Here is a 17,679-nt window from a genome sequence, read left to right as displayed (position 1 = left end):
CATTGATTAAACCAAACTCATTTTTATACTGTTTACGAATAAAAGGAGATGTGGGAGTATACCACAGGCGCCGAAGTTAGGGAATACTCCCCCACCTCCAAAAAAAAACCCTGCCTTGAAAAATAGAAAATAAAAGAAATAAAGGGGCATTATATATATACTGCTGTTATTGTAAAATCGTATGGATAAGAGCAAGAATACATTAATTAAGTAAAAATAAGTTAAAGGATAAAGGAATATTTACTATAAAAAATAAAGCACAAACATTTATATATAGAAAAGGAGGTGGGGCAATTTCCCAAGCGCCTGTGCGTTTGATAATTTAACACCTCAGTTTATGTACTTATCGGAAAAAGATTTAGAAAGATTACTGAACTTAGCAGTTGAACTGCTAGTTTGGTGCTGAGACTACTAGGCTCAGTATAACAGTGTTATAGTAGTCAGTCTCAGTTTGGTTGATTTGTATATTCCTCCCCCTTAGAAAAAAATATTCTAAAACAGTAATTACCGTATTTTGCCTTTTTGAATACGCGTATAATAATAATTGTATCGTCTTTGAAACTATTCCAGTTGCCGGCATGCAACTACGTACCGAAAAAAGTCTGAATAAAGCGCGATAACCGTTGTGAATATTGCGGAAATACGTCACAAGGTAACCGTAATTGGCTGGATATTACTTTCCATGTTGCCAAGATTTGAAAACGTTTGAAACGGTAATTTCTTTTCATTCAAACATATAATGATATTCTAACATAGACGTAAACAATATTTCACAACAGAAATTGAACGAAAAGCAGGTAAAAAGCAGACATAATAGGCTTGATTCAAAAAGAAACATCTTAACACTGGCCGATGTTGATCTGTTGTCTATGAGTATGATTTCAAGTCTGCAAAGCGTTACCCTGTTTATACCGGTTTACATGGTATTGATGATATCAACTGGGCGAATCTTTTTACTTTAGCACCATCTAATAAAAGTAATTATAATACAAATAGAGATCACTCTTTAAAAACTCTTAAGAAACAGTGTAGGATGACACATACATGTAGACTGTATACTTTTTTTCAATTACAGTAGAGTAGTGGATCAGTGGAATATTATAATCCAATAACATGTCAGATTAACAGTGACAGCAAAGTCTTCAAATAATTTTAAGTCTGCGTTAAATGACTAAAACACTGGAACATGTATAAATTCCAGTTTTATAACTTTATATAACTTAATAAGTTCTGTATCTGAATGAATATGTTGTCGATACCAATACTGGCTTTAATACAAAATTTTTAATAAGTATATTATACATATATTATTATGCGATAAGAAATTTTATTAGAACATTCCAAGATGAGGGGTCAGTAGAAGATATGGCTTATTTTATGACCCGAAGACAAAGGTACATTCAATATTTTATTTACCAATCATGGACCCTCAAGGGGCATATACTCAAAATACAAATGTATAACAATTTCACAATAATAATCATAGCATAACCAAAGACATATAATACAATTGTATTATATGTCTCTGGCTATTATATGTCTCTGGCATAACAAATTATTAATGATACATTGGTAGTACACAAATAATTGTACAAAAAGAAAACAACATATTGTATAGTATTATCATGGAATATGACATAGTTGATATTAGCATACACTTAAATTGGAAGGTTTCCTACAGCAGGAAACACAGGGGTCCTAGAACCATTCCCTGGGGTACACCGAAACGTAATGCTTTCATTCCACTCATTTCGTCATCTACATTCATTGGTTTGGTTGGGTAAGCCAAGCAGTGATCCATTTCCTTGGATACCATAGTAACTCATCTTCTACAATAGCCGCTGGTGTGGGACTGAGTCTTTAATATCTCATCTCAACATACTCAATAATCTAGATTAATATTCTTATTATTTTGAATTTGAATCATTTAAAGGCACACTAAGACACTTTACTGGCTAATTGCTCACCCTACCACAGGCAAATGAGAGGGCTCAGTCATATCACAATACAACCATGTCCAGAGAACTCCCATAAACTCAATATAAAACGGAGAACTGATAGATATTTCCCAAAAAATCTATTTAATATGGAGGTTTACTGCTTTTATAGATAATAAAGTCTATAATTTTGAGGTATTTATGTCATTTTTACTCGATAAAAATACAATTTAACTTCAGGAATTCAATTATTATTCTTATTTAAAATATCTACAGAATAAAATTGGAAACATATGTAATTGTGGAAGTATGTCAACAATGGTCAATGAGTCAACCACAAATTCAGTCATAAACATTAATAAAAATAGCATCAACACAAGTGCAAAATTCTGTCATTTATTACACAATACAAATGCATCAGTTCATGATAAATGACAAAAATAAAAAAAACTCTTTACTAAGCCAACAGTACTGCAGTGCTTGGCTATGAAGTAGAGTTGTCTACCTTTTGAAGAATTACGTCCCCCTTATTTTTATACAAGGAAGTTGCATACAAGACGTACAAATCGAATTCCTGTAGTGAAATTGTATATTGAGTAAAATGACAAATTTATAGTATTTTTTTCAATAATAGCAGTTTTACACCATATTATGTAAATTTAGTTTTCAGGTATAAACATCTATCGGTTCTCTGGTTCATATTGAGTTTTTGGGAGTTCTCGGGAAATTGTTGTACTCGTCATATCATAGATTTGGGTCCAAAATATATGTCCAAGTCGACTGGTATGAGTTCTAGATATTTGTATATGAAGTAGAGTTTTCTACCTTTTTAATAATTATGTCCCCCTTATTGTTATACAAGGAAGTTGCATACAAGACGTACAAATCGAACTCCTGTAGTGAAATTGTACTTATAATGACTAAAATGACAAATTTATAGTCTTTATTTTCCATAATAGCAGTTTTACACCATATAATGTAAATTTAGTTTTCAGGTAACATCTATCAGTTCTCTGGTTCATATTGAGTTTTTAGGAGTTCTCGGGGAATTGTTGTACTCTTCATATCATAGATTTTTTGGGTCCAAAATATATGTCTAAGTCGACTGGTATCAGTTCTAGATATTTGTATATAAGACGCCTGAGTGATACACAAGCTAGAATACACACCAGTCATCATGGTCATCTAGTCAACCAGCTGGGTTTATATTTTTCCACACAAATACATTTACATCTTTGTTATGAGCCACTGTGATTCCCACTGTTTTTTGTATTGTCATTTTTCTAATAGTATTTATGAGTCAGTTTTCATTGTGCCTTTTTAAACTCATAAAAGTATGCATTACCATCCTCATTTTAGAGTAAACTCTAAAAATTGTTCCTGAAAATGAATTTCCCCAATTTTGTGGGAAAATCACTTTCAACTTTTTGAAAAATAACTTTTTAGTTTAACAATGTATCCTGCCAAATTTCAAAGACAATGCAAAAATAGCCCACAATTCCAACATAAACTAACTATTTTGTCTTGTATCATAAAACCACAAAACATTTAGTTTTTAACTACTTGCAATTCTATAGGAAATGTTAGTAATTACCTGGTTTTTTTTTAGATTTTAGTCCTGTGACCAGGTAATAAGATTCTGCTATAAGACCTCAACATGAACAAAACTAGTGACAGCAGGGCATTGCATTTTCATTGTTGCTTAAACAGTTATCTACCCCGAAACTCTATCAACTCATTTAAAACATGTTATTAAAGATATTAAGATTATCAGTCAACTGAAAGATTCCCAATTTTTATTTTTTTTGTAATTAAGATTCACTGACAGTTACCTTGTTAACCAGCATGGTAGAAATAAGGATCTGCTTGCCAGTCTAGTACAAAGAAGGGATCTTATGTAATATTTGCCAGTGGACATTAAACACTGATTCATCATCATCATTATCATGTAACTGTTAAAAATATACATGAAAGCCATTTATCTTTTTTTTTTAAATTTATTGTTCATGAATAGTGTTGCAGGTTTGACTGAATGAAACAATTTTTTCCCCCACAGGAATGCCCAGACAAAAGCGTGGCATATTTGGTGTGAAAAAAGATCCAAAACACCAGATCTTGTATTTTGGTAATAATGGAGAAGAATGGCCTTCAGATGATTCAGAGGATTCTGATTATCTCCCTTCTGACTTAGAAGATGATCAGCCTGCCTCCTCGTAAGTGAAAAATTAAACAAATGATCAGTTGACAAATTACACAATTTAATGAATTAAACAAAATTGTGTATAAAAATAGGAAGATGTGGTATGATTGCCAATGTCAATGAGACAACTCTCCACAAGAGACCAAATACATAGAAGAAAGCGACTAAAGGTCACCATATGTTCTTCAACTTTAACGTGCAAAACACACAGCGTACATTTTGTAGCAAGCTTTAAAAAGCCTTGAAATGACAAATGTAAAACAAATTCAAACGGCCTGATTTATATACAAAAAAAACGAAAAACACATGATATACATTGTACAGCAACAAATGACAATTGCTGAATTACAGGCTCCTGACTTGGGACAGGCACATATACACATGTATGTAGTCTGTTAAATTTTCTGTGATAGAATTTTATTTTTTACAAGGCAAGTGCATGCTATGTACCTTCTTTTTATACGCCCGCTTACGGGACGTATTATGGTATACCGTTGTCCATCCATCTGTTTGTCCGTCTGTCGTCAACATGTCGGACATTAACTCAAAAAAGCTTCAACCAATTTGCATAAAACTTTGGTGAATTGTCATATTTATTAATGTGAGCTCCCTTTGAATTTTATAAATTTTAGATTTTATGTTTCCGAGTTATGGAGTTTTATTCATTAAAAGAAAAGGGGGATTTTCCAGTTTCGGACAATAACTCAAAAATCTTTCAGCAGTTCTCATGAAACTTTGGAGAATTGTTTTTACCTATTGATGTAAGCTCCCTTTCAATTTTTATAAATTTAAGATTTTACACTTCCGAGTTATGGGATTTTATTCATAAAAAAGGGGTGATTTTCTAGTTATCGGACAATACCTTTAAAGTGCTTTGAGCAGTTTTCATTAAACTTTGGTGACTGGTTTATATCAATTAAGATAACTCCCTTTAGTTTTTCACAAATTTCTGATATGACATTGAGAAGTTATTGAACTTTATTAGTAAAAAATGCGACGGGCGTATCATGCATTTATGGCGCAGCTGTTTATTTTGTATTATTCTGCAAGGTACAAGTGCTTTAGCATGGTGATTGAAGTCCTTCTAATAATTATTTAGATGAACATAATGATTAAAAACAATAATTAAGCTATTCCTTTGATGCTACATGTATCGGTATGCTACCAGCATGACCAGTATTTCCCATGCAGTATTTATCAAGATTTTCCTTTCTTAGACATCCCTCTCTAAAACCATTTTTTTTCTTCATAAATACATACAGAGCGTTTGACATAAAATACATACCAGTAACATGTTTTAAATGATATACATGCATAATATATTTATTAGTATTTAATTCAAATACATGTGCATTTGTTAAATAGTTAGATAAATGTTTCTATTGGAATGCCTACCATTGATAGTGAACATAATAGTCATGATAGTACCGGTATATTACTGACTTCTTTGGTTTCTTTTTACTTTAAGTACAAACATGACATTAATAACAACCTGGCATCAGTGTAAGAGAAAAATAGATACAGGAACATTTTATATATTATAGAACAATTGCTATAAACATTATTATTATTTTAGGAAGAGAAAGAAGAAGCAAGGTAAAGGAAAAAACAAAAAACTAATTCTAAAGGAAGAAAGTGCAAAAAGTAACAGTTTAGATATTTGTGTGGATTTACCTCCCTTACCTACAGAAATTTGGTTGAAGATTTTCCAAGATGTCGTATCAGTTGCAGGTCCACTTCCATTCTTATGCAGGTACCATCTTTTATCTGTCTGTATTTGTTTACATGCATGGCTCTTAGATATTCTTATCACGGGAGAAATAAGAGCCATGTATGAGTACATTGTATATGGTTTCACAGCAAAAGTACAAATTTAACACAAACATCTGTTGAAAGCTTTATTAAAAATGTTTGGTACAATGTATAAGCAATATTAATGTCAACCAAAAACAAGAAAAAACATTTGTCATTAAAAAAATTAAATGCTGTAAAGTTTGAACAAGAATATATTTTACATCCTTTTCAATTTAATTTTCTGTATACTCATAATCATGTTAAATATGTTAAGAATGTATTATATTTTACATAAGAAAAAATGTGCACTTTTGTAATTTACTGTAAGGTTACTGTCTCATTGGTGTTTTCTCCTCATCTCCTTTTATTCATATTAAATGTATTATTTTTATCAGGGCACAGAAAGTATGCTCAAACTGGAAAGAATTATCTGAGCATCCTTCCCTTTGGAGAAAAGTAGACCTTACCTATGGATGGATTAAACACAAGGAAGAAACTTTAAGGTGGTTAAGTGAAAACAGACTCTCACAGTGTCAGGACATCAATTTATCAAACTGGACATTATCAAGTGCATTGTCTGTCATTACTGAGAGATGTCCTCATCTGCAAACTGTAAATCTCTCCCATTGTAAGAAGTTAACACCTGATGGAGTTACTTCCCTTGCTAACAATTGTACAGAACTCAGGGATATAGATTTTTCTGATACAAGTGTAAGTGTGATCTAATTACTAATTGATGTAGGGATGGAAAATGTTTGAACAGTTGAATTTTTTGTCATCATCTGCAATTGTTGTATACAATATAGGTGTCATGTTAGAAAGAAAGTGGTTAAGGGTTAAATCCTTGAGGGTCTGGAATAGGTTTACAGAGATCGGTTTCTTAATCGCCATTTTGCACTTGTTTTGCACTTGTTTTGTTATTCCTTTCATATGATAAAACTGCCACTCCAGTATAGTATGATAATCCTGAGGGCCCTCCTAATAACCATATTAATGCCTCTGGGAAATATTGGCTACTGATCACTAATCACTCCACCATACCTAACAGTGATCACAAGCTCAGAACTAATATAATTTCCTTATTATTTAATTAATTTTCAGCAAAGACAATTGTCAATTCTGATTTAAAAATCAAAACTTGATTTAACTTACGTAGAAAAAAGTAGTTTTTCTTGAGTTGAATGTGTGCTATATTTACTATTTAATACGCATGTGTGAAATTGTCTCCTTCCGATGAGACACCTAATCGAAAAATGCAAAAAGATTTCATGCTAAATTAAATGAATGCAACTATTCTCTGTTATATTCAAACACTTTTAAAGGTAATAAAATGAAAAAGCCAGTGATTTCCTGTGAATTTGATAAACAGAATAAATCCGTAATTACTCGTACTTTAGTATTGTCGTGTAAATTCTGGTTGTAATTCCGTCTTTGAAATTGAAAGAAACATTAGCGATGTCTGATAAATTTACTATTTTGATTCACTAAATTTATTCCAATTTTAAGCTGTTGCATTCCATAAACTGTTCTTGAATGTTTTTAGAAAAATGGTAAGAAAATTCATGAAGTAATCATGGTAATTGCGATGAAACAGTCAATACAAGTTCGTTGATGCTATGAATCGTGGTGAATAATTTCGACATTTTGAAAAAAGGGCCTCAACTTTTAAGTCATCTCAAAATGACTGAAATTGTGTGAAAAAATTTCCGAATCCTTGCCCAAATAAAAAAAAAAAGAAGGAAAATAGGTACTGTGTAATAAGTTTATTTTCTGATACTTTGTTATTTGATAAAATATGTTCATTTTCTTTATACTACATGTGACTGTATGTTGTCTTTCTGAAAAAGGTTGAATAAATATTGCAAAGTAAAAATATTCGAAAGAATACATATCTAAATGATGATTATTTACAATTTTACACTTTAGATAACATCAACATCCTTGAAAGAATTGATCCTGAAGAGGTTCAGTGAATTAAAGAGAATTGATGTCAGCTGCAACAAAAAGCTTACTGGTTTTACAATGGTCTTGGATACAATTATGGTATGTAAAACTAAGGAGATGTGGTATGATTGCCAATGAAACAACTATCCACCAGAGATTAAACGCAATTATTGGTCACTGTACAGCCTTCAACAATGAGAAAAAAATCATACTATATAGTCATATAAGGAGGCACTACAATTATGGTAGTCTATTCAATGATGTAATTTGAATCTCTTTAAAAACTAATATCAATTGGAATTTGAATACCTTAACAAATATAGTATCCCTACTACAGGAGATGGGACTCTAATGTGTATTGCACACCATGTCCATTGATTTGTCCCTTCAACAAATATTTTGTCACTTTTCTCAGGTACTATTGAAAAGAATGATTTCGTATTTGGTCAGCAGCTTGACAGTGATGTGTTTTAATGTGTGAGTACTTTTTCTAAACTGTCAAACTGTTTTTCACTTATATTAATCCTTTTCCTAAAAAGTTATGCTATATTTATATATGTATTTGGTAGAATATTCTGAAATCATGAAAAGTTATATTTTGTCTTTCGTGTAAGCTTTGATCAATGGGACGTACATTACTATGGGTAGGGACAATAAAAGTTGTAGGTATATTTCTCCATTGAGATTGAGAAGTTATAATCAGTTGTACATGTACTTCCTTTAAAGAAATGAAAAATATGCGAAATAATGATCTGCAAAGAATTGTGTAACCCATGAAAAAGTAATGTTATTATCATCTTTGAATGGTGTCTTGGCCAGTTTGTATTTCACCTTGCAAAATTTATTTGCAGTAAACTTTACTTCAACAAATTATTTGCTTTCAGTGATTTCGTAATTTTGTATTATCTTCTTTTTGTAGAAATGTTCCAAATTGACCGTGTTAGACATTTCAAGCCTTGAAAATGTACCAACATATGTCACCTTTGATATAGAGGAGTTCCAAAAATCCTGTCCTAAGTTGAAGGTCCTTAGAATGGGGAACAACAGATACAAAGGCACTCCAAAAACAGATGAGGAAGTGGTAAATTTTATTAACAGCTTGCTGGTCATTTATTATAGATATAAAACTTCCTTTGTGTTCTCATGGTAGTGTACTGGTGATCACAAGGGTCATCACTAGCCTGGTCAAAACACTGTAAAATTGATATTTGTTGCTCTTCTGCAACAGCCTTTTTAATGCAACATTGTTTATAACGTTCATCTTGTATTTTAAAAGTTGCATGATTCAATTTAGATTTGAAGGTCACAATTATCCATATTTTGGTCCCATTACCTACAGAGTATTGCCAGTAAACTTAAGTTGCCACCATCAATTTGCCAATTGATGCCTGCTACCCTTCAAATACAGATGGGTGACGTGTTTTCCTGCTCTGTTAGCTTGTTAAAAATCCGACTCACTTGTCCTTAATATTTATGTGAATTTTCACTGGATGTTAAACAACCATTATTCAATAAATCAATTTACTGTTTAGTTGGTATTAGTGTTGGAAATCCGCTGGCATATTATTATTAACTAATCCAATGATCAGACAGAATGCTTATTTTCAATTTTCATTAAACAAAGTTTAGGGGGGAGGGTATATATATAAATCTGTCCGTCCTGCTTCGTGTCCGGTCAGAAATGAACAGAAATAAGAAATATCTTCATCAAATATAAATGAAAGACTTTTTGTCTCTCAGACTTAGACTGGTAATATCTGGACAGGTATGGCTACATTTATAATGATTTCATAATTTCACACAAAGATTGTGTTCAGAGGAGAGTGGTATTAAGATGAGTTAGTTTAAATTTTGAAACTTAGCTGATGCTGTCTGTCATGTTTGTTTGTCATTGGTTTCTGTCTTATTTGGGTTTTTTTTTTTCGTTTATTGTTTTATCATAAAACAGGCCATTTGTTTTGTCATGTATTTGGTCTCTGATGGATAGTTGTCTCATTGGCAATCATACCACATCTCCTTATATTTTTATTGGTTTTGTTAGAAATATAATTGTCTAAAAGGGAGATTATTCATGATTATATTGTAGAATGTTAAATTCTGACTCCAGACCGTATTGGATGTTTTCTTCTGGAACATATAAAAAGATAAAGAAAATAGATATATAATTTATTTACTTAATTTTTTTCAGGAAAAATCTGCAGGCTTCCCAGATTTAGAAGAATTTAGTATCCCAGACTTAAGTGGTAGACATAATATGCATAACACCATAGTGTATGATGTTTTCTATAGGTTAGTTTCTTTCTAAAATAATTCATATTTTTTTATTTATTATTTATCTTAGGGTATTATTTACAATAAGGTCAACCTTAATAGGTAACAACTAAAAAAAAAATAGATTTTAGATTCTTCTCCTTCCACAAAATTATAGAGGTGGTAGTGCTTTTTTAATTTATTGCTTATTCTAACTAATGAAACATATGAGAACAAGAATGTGTCCATAGTACACGGATGCCCCACTCGCACTATAATTTTCTGTGTTCAGTGGACCATGAAATTGGGGTCAAAACTCTAATTTGGCATTAAAATTAGAAAGATCATATCATAGGGAACATGTACTAAGTTTCAAGTTGATTGGACTTCAACTTCATCAAAAACTACCTTGACCAAAAACTTTAACCTGAAAAACTTTAACCTGAAGCGGGACGGACGGACAGACGAACGAACGGACGCACAGACGGAAAAACATAATGCCCATAAATGGGGCATAAAAAGTTAATTATCAATTTGAAGAAAACCACCAGGAAATGGAGGGAATGAGAAATAGGCAATTTGTTCAAAGGTATGGACACATTTAAAACTATGGCTCAGGTAGGTTTTTGTATTCATCAAATGTGAGGTTTAATTTATGGTCAAGTTACAGTAAATGGGCTGTGTCCCAGATGTTGGTTATATAATAATGATAAACTGGTATTAATATTTTTTCATATTTTTCTAATTTTTCTTCTTATATAACGTGTATATATAGCTAAATAGGCGACTAAAATATAAGGGTGTAGGTAGGGGTGATTTCTCATTCAATGACAGAAGTGTTTTTTTCTCCACAGGGACGGAGGCATCACTAAATACCAGTATGTCTTTGGAATGTTATTCAGAATAATATAAGCGACTGTTATGGAAAAGGAACGGCTACAAAATCTTAATCCTTATTAAACGTTAAAGTATTCTTTATCTGCTACATCAATTGTGGGAGATGTCCTCGCATTGGTAGCATTTAACTAGCACATGCCTTATTCTATGTTTCTAGCTAGAATAGCCTACCGAGAGGATAATTTAGGGACAATAGTTAATTCTTATTAGCCAATAATCATAAATACTTACGCCCATACGCTCCAAAGTTCGGGAGTGCAGTCAGGAGAAACAATGGGAATTTTTATTGTTCCTTCCGGCTGCACTACTTGGAAACTACTCCAAAACATTTACCAGGATACAGTATATACATTCCAAATTAAAAGTAGGATTTTAGCGAGAAATCATTTAAAAAGGGGACCTTTATTCTTTTTTTTTATCAAGATTTACTTTATTTTTATAAGTATATCACAGAGGTGAACAACCTGATTAAATTTCTAATCAATATTATACTTATCAGTTAACAATTTACATTTCATTAGGAACTATCATTTGTTTTTTTGTTTTTTTGCTTTGTTTCATTTTTCCTTTCAATTTGTTTTTATGCCCCCGCCATAGTTGTGGGGGCATTAAGTTTTACCCTTGTCCGTCTGTACGTCCGTCCGTACGTCCTAAAATTGGTTTCCGTTCTCTAACGAGTTTGCCTCAACCAAATGTTATGAAACTTATACACAATGCTTATAAATAAAACACAGATCAAGTTTGAATTTTGGTGGCATCACTTTAACCGTTCTAGATTTGTGTTTTTGTCGAGCCTGCAACTTTTGTCGCAGAAAGCTCGACATAGGGATAGTGATCTGGCGGCGGCGGCGTTAACTTACTTCTTAAAAGCTTTATATTTTAGAAGGTGGAAGACCTGGATGCTTCATACTTTGCTAAAGATGCCTTATGTTACGAAGTTTCCGTCTGTCACATGTCCATTGTCCTTGACCTCATTTTCATGGTTCAGTGAGCACTTGAAAAAAAAGATTTTTTGTAATGTTAATTTCTCTCTTATTTTGAGTAATAGGATAACTATATTTGGTAAGTGCGTACCTTGCAAGGTCCTCATGCCCGTCAGACAGTTTTCACTTTACCTCGACCTCATTTCATGGATCAGTGAACAAGGTTAAGTTTTCGTGGTCAAGTCCATATCTCAGATACTATAAGCAATAGGTCTAGTATATTTGGTGTATGGAAGGATTGTAAGGTGTACATGTCCAACTGGCAGGTGTCATTTGACCTTGACCTCATTTTTATGGTTCAGTGGTTATAGTTAAGTTTTTGTGTTTTGGTCTGTTTTTCTTATACTGTATGCAATAGGTGTACTATATTTGGTGTATGGAATGATTGTAAGGTGTACATGTCCAACTGGCAGGTATCATCTGACCTTAACCTCATTTTGTTGGTTAATTGGTCAAGGTTAAGTTTTTATGGTTAAGTTTGTTTCTTAGATACTATAAGCAATAGGTCAACTATATTTAATGCATAGGTTGATTGTAAGGTGTACATGTCTGCCTGGCATGGTTCATCTGACCTTGACCTCATTTTGTTGGTTCATTGGTCAATGTTTAGTTTTCTTGGTTTAGTCTGTTTCTTAGAAACTATAAGCAATAGGTCAACTATATTTAGTGTATTGAATGATTGTAAGGTTGATAGTTGTAGTAAACTTAAAAATTTTATATTTAGGACTATCAACATAATATTAATGGTTAGTAAAGAAGGCGAGACATTTCAGCGTGTGCACTCTAGTTTTTTTAGTTTTAATTTTTTTTTTATATATATACATATGTATACTTAATTGTAATACAGTCAACTCTGTTCGTCACAGTTTCATATAATTACCCGCCAAAATGTAATACTAAAAATATATTAAGGAATGAGTGTATATATATATATATACATAATATCAATGTTACAAGAATTTAAGGCGCAATTACTATTTTAAGCCGCCTACCAAAACCAATAACAACAACAACAGATGTTGGTACTATTTTGCATACAACTTTGGCTCGTTGAACTGGAAAAAACAATGCAGTTATCTCTTTTATTGTCAGAAATATTACTGATCAAATTCTTTCAAAATAGGTGAATATTTGTATAGAAAGCACATGAAATTGTCGAAAAACAGTCTCAACTTGTGTTAGAATCATCAAATCTCATATTTGAATCCATAGATTTTTCTTTAAAAAATGATATGTTCTTGATACAGAAATGTATGTAAAATATAAATAGGGTCACCGACTTCATTTTATTACAGTAAACATTGTTTTAAGTAGTGATCTAGATGGAAAAAATACCACAAAACTTTGAAATAAGTGTAACGTCATCGCTTTTCAGGATGAATACGTCGATTTTTTTACGTTTTTCACTTCCAAATAGGTAACAGATTGTTAATAGACCAAAAAGGAAGTCGGTGACCATATGATTATTTCATATCATTAAAACAGAAATTTGTCATCAATATATAATTTTTTAAGAAAAATCTATATATTTAAAAATGGAGATTTGATGATTTAAAGACAAATTTAAGAACGTTTTTGCAGTCTTATGGGCATTCTATACAAATGTGCATCTATTTTGAAATAAATCGATCAGTGATATTTTAGGAAGTAATAGAGATAACTGAATTATTAGTAATAGTTCAACGAGCCAAAATTTTACCAAAATGTGTGACATAGCCAATTTACTGTTCCTTGACCCTAAGTGGGCAAGAGTGACTTTCAATATCAGACACCTCATCTGTAGTGTATCCAGTAGTATTAAAAAACTGTCAGGCCTTTTAAATCTTACTATTATTATGTAGGATTTGCATTTTTGTTGATATTATAATCATATTGGGGAATGCCCATTTGGCTTTTTTACAGAATATTACACAAGTCTTTTAAGCTGAAAGTCTTAGATATCAGAGGACGATGTAATGAGTCATACACAGTCCTAGATATTTTACCAGCAGCAGATTTAGAGAGTTTGCATGTTGGTCTATCTTCAATGTGTTATGATGATCCATATATGGGACTCTTTCTAAAGGTGAGGATAAGGAAACCAGTTTGAACTTAGGATAGAGTAATAAGAAAATTCAAGATTTTCTATGTTTATATGAAGAAAAGAAGATTTTGGGTATACTTCAATGAGACAGGAACCCAACTCTATTAAACGAAAGACTTCTAGAGATCAACTTACAGTCTTCAATAATAGACAGGTCTCTCCAAACAAAAATTATTTTGATGAGTATGCAAGAGTCTAAATTAACGGTCATCACCGGATATGGCTCATCAACATATTTGAACAGGAGTAACACAGCGGGTGGCAATAGTGGAGCAGAAACTACTAACCTTTCTGGAGTTCTCACAAAGTATTGGATTGGTCTCCTGTAGCTCAATTTTCTGTGTTTTTTTTTACTTTTGTTTGGCTATGAAGATGTATTTTTATTTGACAAATGGTTTTTGATTGTACCCTTGGTAGTTTCACCCTCTTTTAATCATCAGCAAGAATAGCACTTCCATTTGTATTTAGTTTTAAAATAATTTACAGAACACACAATCTGTTACAGTTAAAATCCTTCTTGGTGATTATTGTTCATGTGATTGTGGGTAAAACAGTCTAAAATAGCTCTTTGTTTATTCAGTGGATATTTTATTGCAGAGTTGTAAACTTTGTTATCACTCAAAATCACCGGCTAGGCAATTTTATTTTAAATATTAGCAAAATTTATTTTCTTGGTATTGTAGATATAGAAGAATGTTAACTTTGATCTATCAAAACATGTATTATTTCAGTGGAGACATAGTCTAAAGACAATAGATTTGTCTTGGGTTCAGAATGTAGAACTAGCCATTCAGGAACTAACCAGTGGGCTATCATTACCTCTAGAAAAAATTCAACTGACAGGGTCTAATATTGAATACAAAGATCTCAGGTATAACATGGATATATATTTATTTTCTAAAATTTGCTTTGATCATTTTTTGTGATCATTTTTCATATCACGCTACTCAAGTAATATGGGTTTTTCTCAGTCATATAGAAAGAGAAGGTTTGACATCATGAGCCTTCATTATTGACGTTGAGTAGGAATATAGCGATCAACAGATTATCAATGGATTTTCAAACTCTGAAGATGTTCACGAGGCTCACACTTTTATTATGTTTTTGTGTTAAATCCTATAAATAATTAACAATGTCATATACACAACTACATTTTTTATAGGTTATGTTGTACACATTATTGGATTTTTTTAGAAATATACTTTGTCATTTAATGTTAGTATTGCCTCCTGTTGTTCCTTTTAGTATTCTCCATAAATTTTCACATGATCTTAAAGGGGCATTAGCTGTCAAATTCATGTTCACCGATTTGACTCAAATTCTCATATTTGATTTATAACATACTAAAAGGTATATCCAAATTACAATATGTCTGAAATAAACAGTTAACAATGCATGTCTGTTTGATTTCATGTTATTGGTTAAAAGAATAAGTTAATCATCATTTTTACCTGTATTAGAATGATTTTTTGTGGATCGAATCAGTCAACGAAATGGTTCACCTTTGTTTCACTTTCAATGTTGACATTCTTTTCCTTTAAATGACTGAACACGACTAATAAATGGGTAACCAATCTCTGGCTAATGGGTTAAATTGAAGGTCACACCAGGATTCAATGAGGTCGAATTATTTACTTAGAAGTGGAAGTGAATAATTCATCAGCAATATTTCTTTGCTTATTTTGACAAAATCGAACCAAATTGGCTGCTAAAAGCGGATTATTATTTCATTATTATTTAACTTTAATAATGATTAATTCTAATTTTTTTCATATCTCTTAGCTAATGCCCCTTTAAGCAAGATAGGTTAGAAAAGAAAGGAAATGGGGTAGATGAACATGAGAAATAAAAAAGAAAAACCATGAGATACTAGAAATAGCCATTTCTGTATAAAAGAACTTTTTTCCCATAGTTTTTTATCATGTCAAGTCCTTTGCAGCGATTTCCAATTTTTTTTGTATTTATATGAAAGAATATCACAGTAGTTTAAATTTGTGATGATTAAAACTCCACATTATTTTGCTGTACACCAAAAACATGTAAAGAAATAGCTTGCAAAAATAAGTTGGTTTACAGAATATGAAAGGACCAGTATTTCATTTCTGCTTTTCATCTTCACAAAATCTTGAAGGTTTTCAATGATGAAGAAAAAGAGCTCACATATTTCAGCAGGATCGACAGTCCCTAGTGTCAACATTAATGACACTTTTTTTATATTCGTTTTAACTGTTACATATATTTTTGTAGAAATGTATATGAGATTCATCAATTTATTAAAGATGAAACTGGTGAAGTCTTTCTGCATACTCTATCATGTCATGTCAGACAAAGAAATAATAATCAGAACAATTACACTCAGAATTAAGTAGTAAAACCCTGAGAAACAAAAACAAAAAATTCATAACTGGATAATAATTGAGAAACCTTATTTGCCATGGCATGCACAGTTTCTTACTATTTGTCAGTAGTTTCTGCATATTTATGTACTTGATAACAAGTATAATTGTGAAGAAAATAAAGCCTTTCAAGAGAATCAGTTAGTGTTGGTCAGGGTATTTAAATTCTTGGAAGGTGAACTGTTTAAATGATTATATACAATAGATATTGTTCTCTTGAGTTTATTCAATGGGAACTTTAAATTACTCATCGAAAACAAGAATTCATTGATTTATTTTCCTTTACAAAAATTAAACTCCTAGTAATGAAAATACATGTACCAATACCGAATAATACACACAGTGTCAAGCAAGAGAAAATGATACCAAATTTATGTCAATTATAGACTACTGAAGAACAAATTTTTTGTTTTTATTTGTTCAAAACCTTGACCAACAGCAACTGATTCCATGAAAGATTTTATTTCCTTTGCAATAATTCATGTGTTTGAAATTTGATTTCCTTTTTAGGACTTTGCTGAAAAAATGTCCAAAATTGAACTATGTTCAGCTGGAATCTTGTCGCAATCTGGTCAGAGGGATTAAACGGCTGTATAAAGATGAGGACATCAATATGTTAAAGGAGAAAATAAAAAGTCTGGGAAATATTTAACCAATTGACATTTTATCTATATTGAAGGTACAGGCAGCTACAGATGTCAGGAGTCCAAGTATATAATTTTTTTATTTTTATACAAATGTTAGATTTTTAAATTTGTTGAATTATTTAAAAACATTTTTGATGCTGATTTTTATTTATTATTAATATCCATTATTCATTAAAAGTAATCATTTGCTCTGAGTGTTTTTTTATTTTAGATGATTTATAATAGCTCACATGGCCCAAAGGACTAATGTGCTGTCATATTAATTTGGAATTCATCAGGCTGTCATCCTTAAACTTTGTAAAATCTTTTCCTTTGAAGTACCTTTCCATTGTAACCAAAATTGACTGAATTCATCCAAGGATGTCTTAACTATATCTAACTAATATAGGACAATGGTGTTGATTAAAAATTAAACCATTCCAGGCCCTTTTGTTTACCACATAATTAATATTACCAATAATTAACAAGTCGAATCCGATACCAATAGTATAACATGTCACATGTTACCTGTCACCTAATCTGTACATTCCTCCTCTGTCAGGTGCACC

At 31.6% G+C, this 17,679-nt stretch overlaps 1 protein-coding gene across 2 annotated transcripts; it reads left to right on the top strand.

Moving 5' to 3' along the window:
• The first annotated feature begins 657 nt into the window (after positions 1-657).
• LOC127730273 (F-box/LRR-repeat protein 6-like) lies at positions 658-17,320 on the top strand. Of its 2 annotated transcripts, none has more exons than XM_052238576.1 (10): positions 658-713; positions 3,994-4,150; positions 5,714-5,890; positions 6,327-6,642; positions 7,858-7,974; positions 8,795-8,956; positions 10,064-10,164; positions 13,908-14,070; positions 14,820-14,959; positions 16,995-17,320. In XM_052238576.1, the coding sequence occupies exons 2-10, from the start codon at positions 3,996-3,998 to the stop codon at positions 17,134-17,136; spliced, it is 1,473 nt and encodes a 490-aa protein (XP_052094536.1). In that variant the 5' UTR covers positions 658-713; positions 3,994-3,995; the 3' UTR covers positions 17,137-17,320. The 2 variants fall into 2 exon arrangements, with proteins under 2 accessions (XP_052094536.1, XP_052094537.1); XM_052238577.1 differs by having other exon boundaries at positions 671-797.
• The last annotated feature ends 359 nt before the right edge of the window (positions 17,321-17,679 follow it).

This window comes from Mytilus californianus, unplaced genomic scaffold (genome assembly GCF_021869535.1).
Source record: "Mytilus californianus isolate M0D057914Y unplaced genomic scaffold, xbMytCali1.0.p SCAF_2, whole genome shotgun sequence".
Classification (NCBI taxonomy): domain Eukaryota; kingdom Metazoa; phylum Mollusca; class Bivalvia; order Mytilida; family Mytilidae; genus Mytilus; species Mytilus californianus.
Note: the sequence above shows the minus strand (reverse complement) of the source record. Positions and strands in the feature narration are given on the sequence as shown.

Bases quoted from the DNA above. Each gene is read 5' to 3' on its own strand.
- LOC127730273 (XM_052238576.1), top strand. From the start codon at position 3,996: ATGCCCAGACAAAAGCGTGGCATATTTGGTGTGAAAAAAGATCCAAAA. The intron at 4,151-5,713 runs GTAAGTGAAAAA...TTATTATTTTAG, and splicing joins GATGATCAGCCTGCCTCCTC to GAAGAGAAAGAAGAAGCAAG. The intron at 14,071-14,819 runs GTGAGGATAAGG...GTATTATTTCAG, and splicing joins ATATGGGACTCTTTCTAAAG to TGGAGACATAGTCTAAAGAC.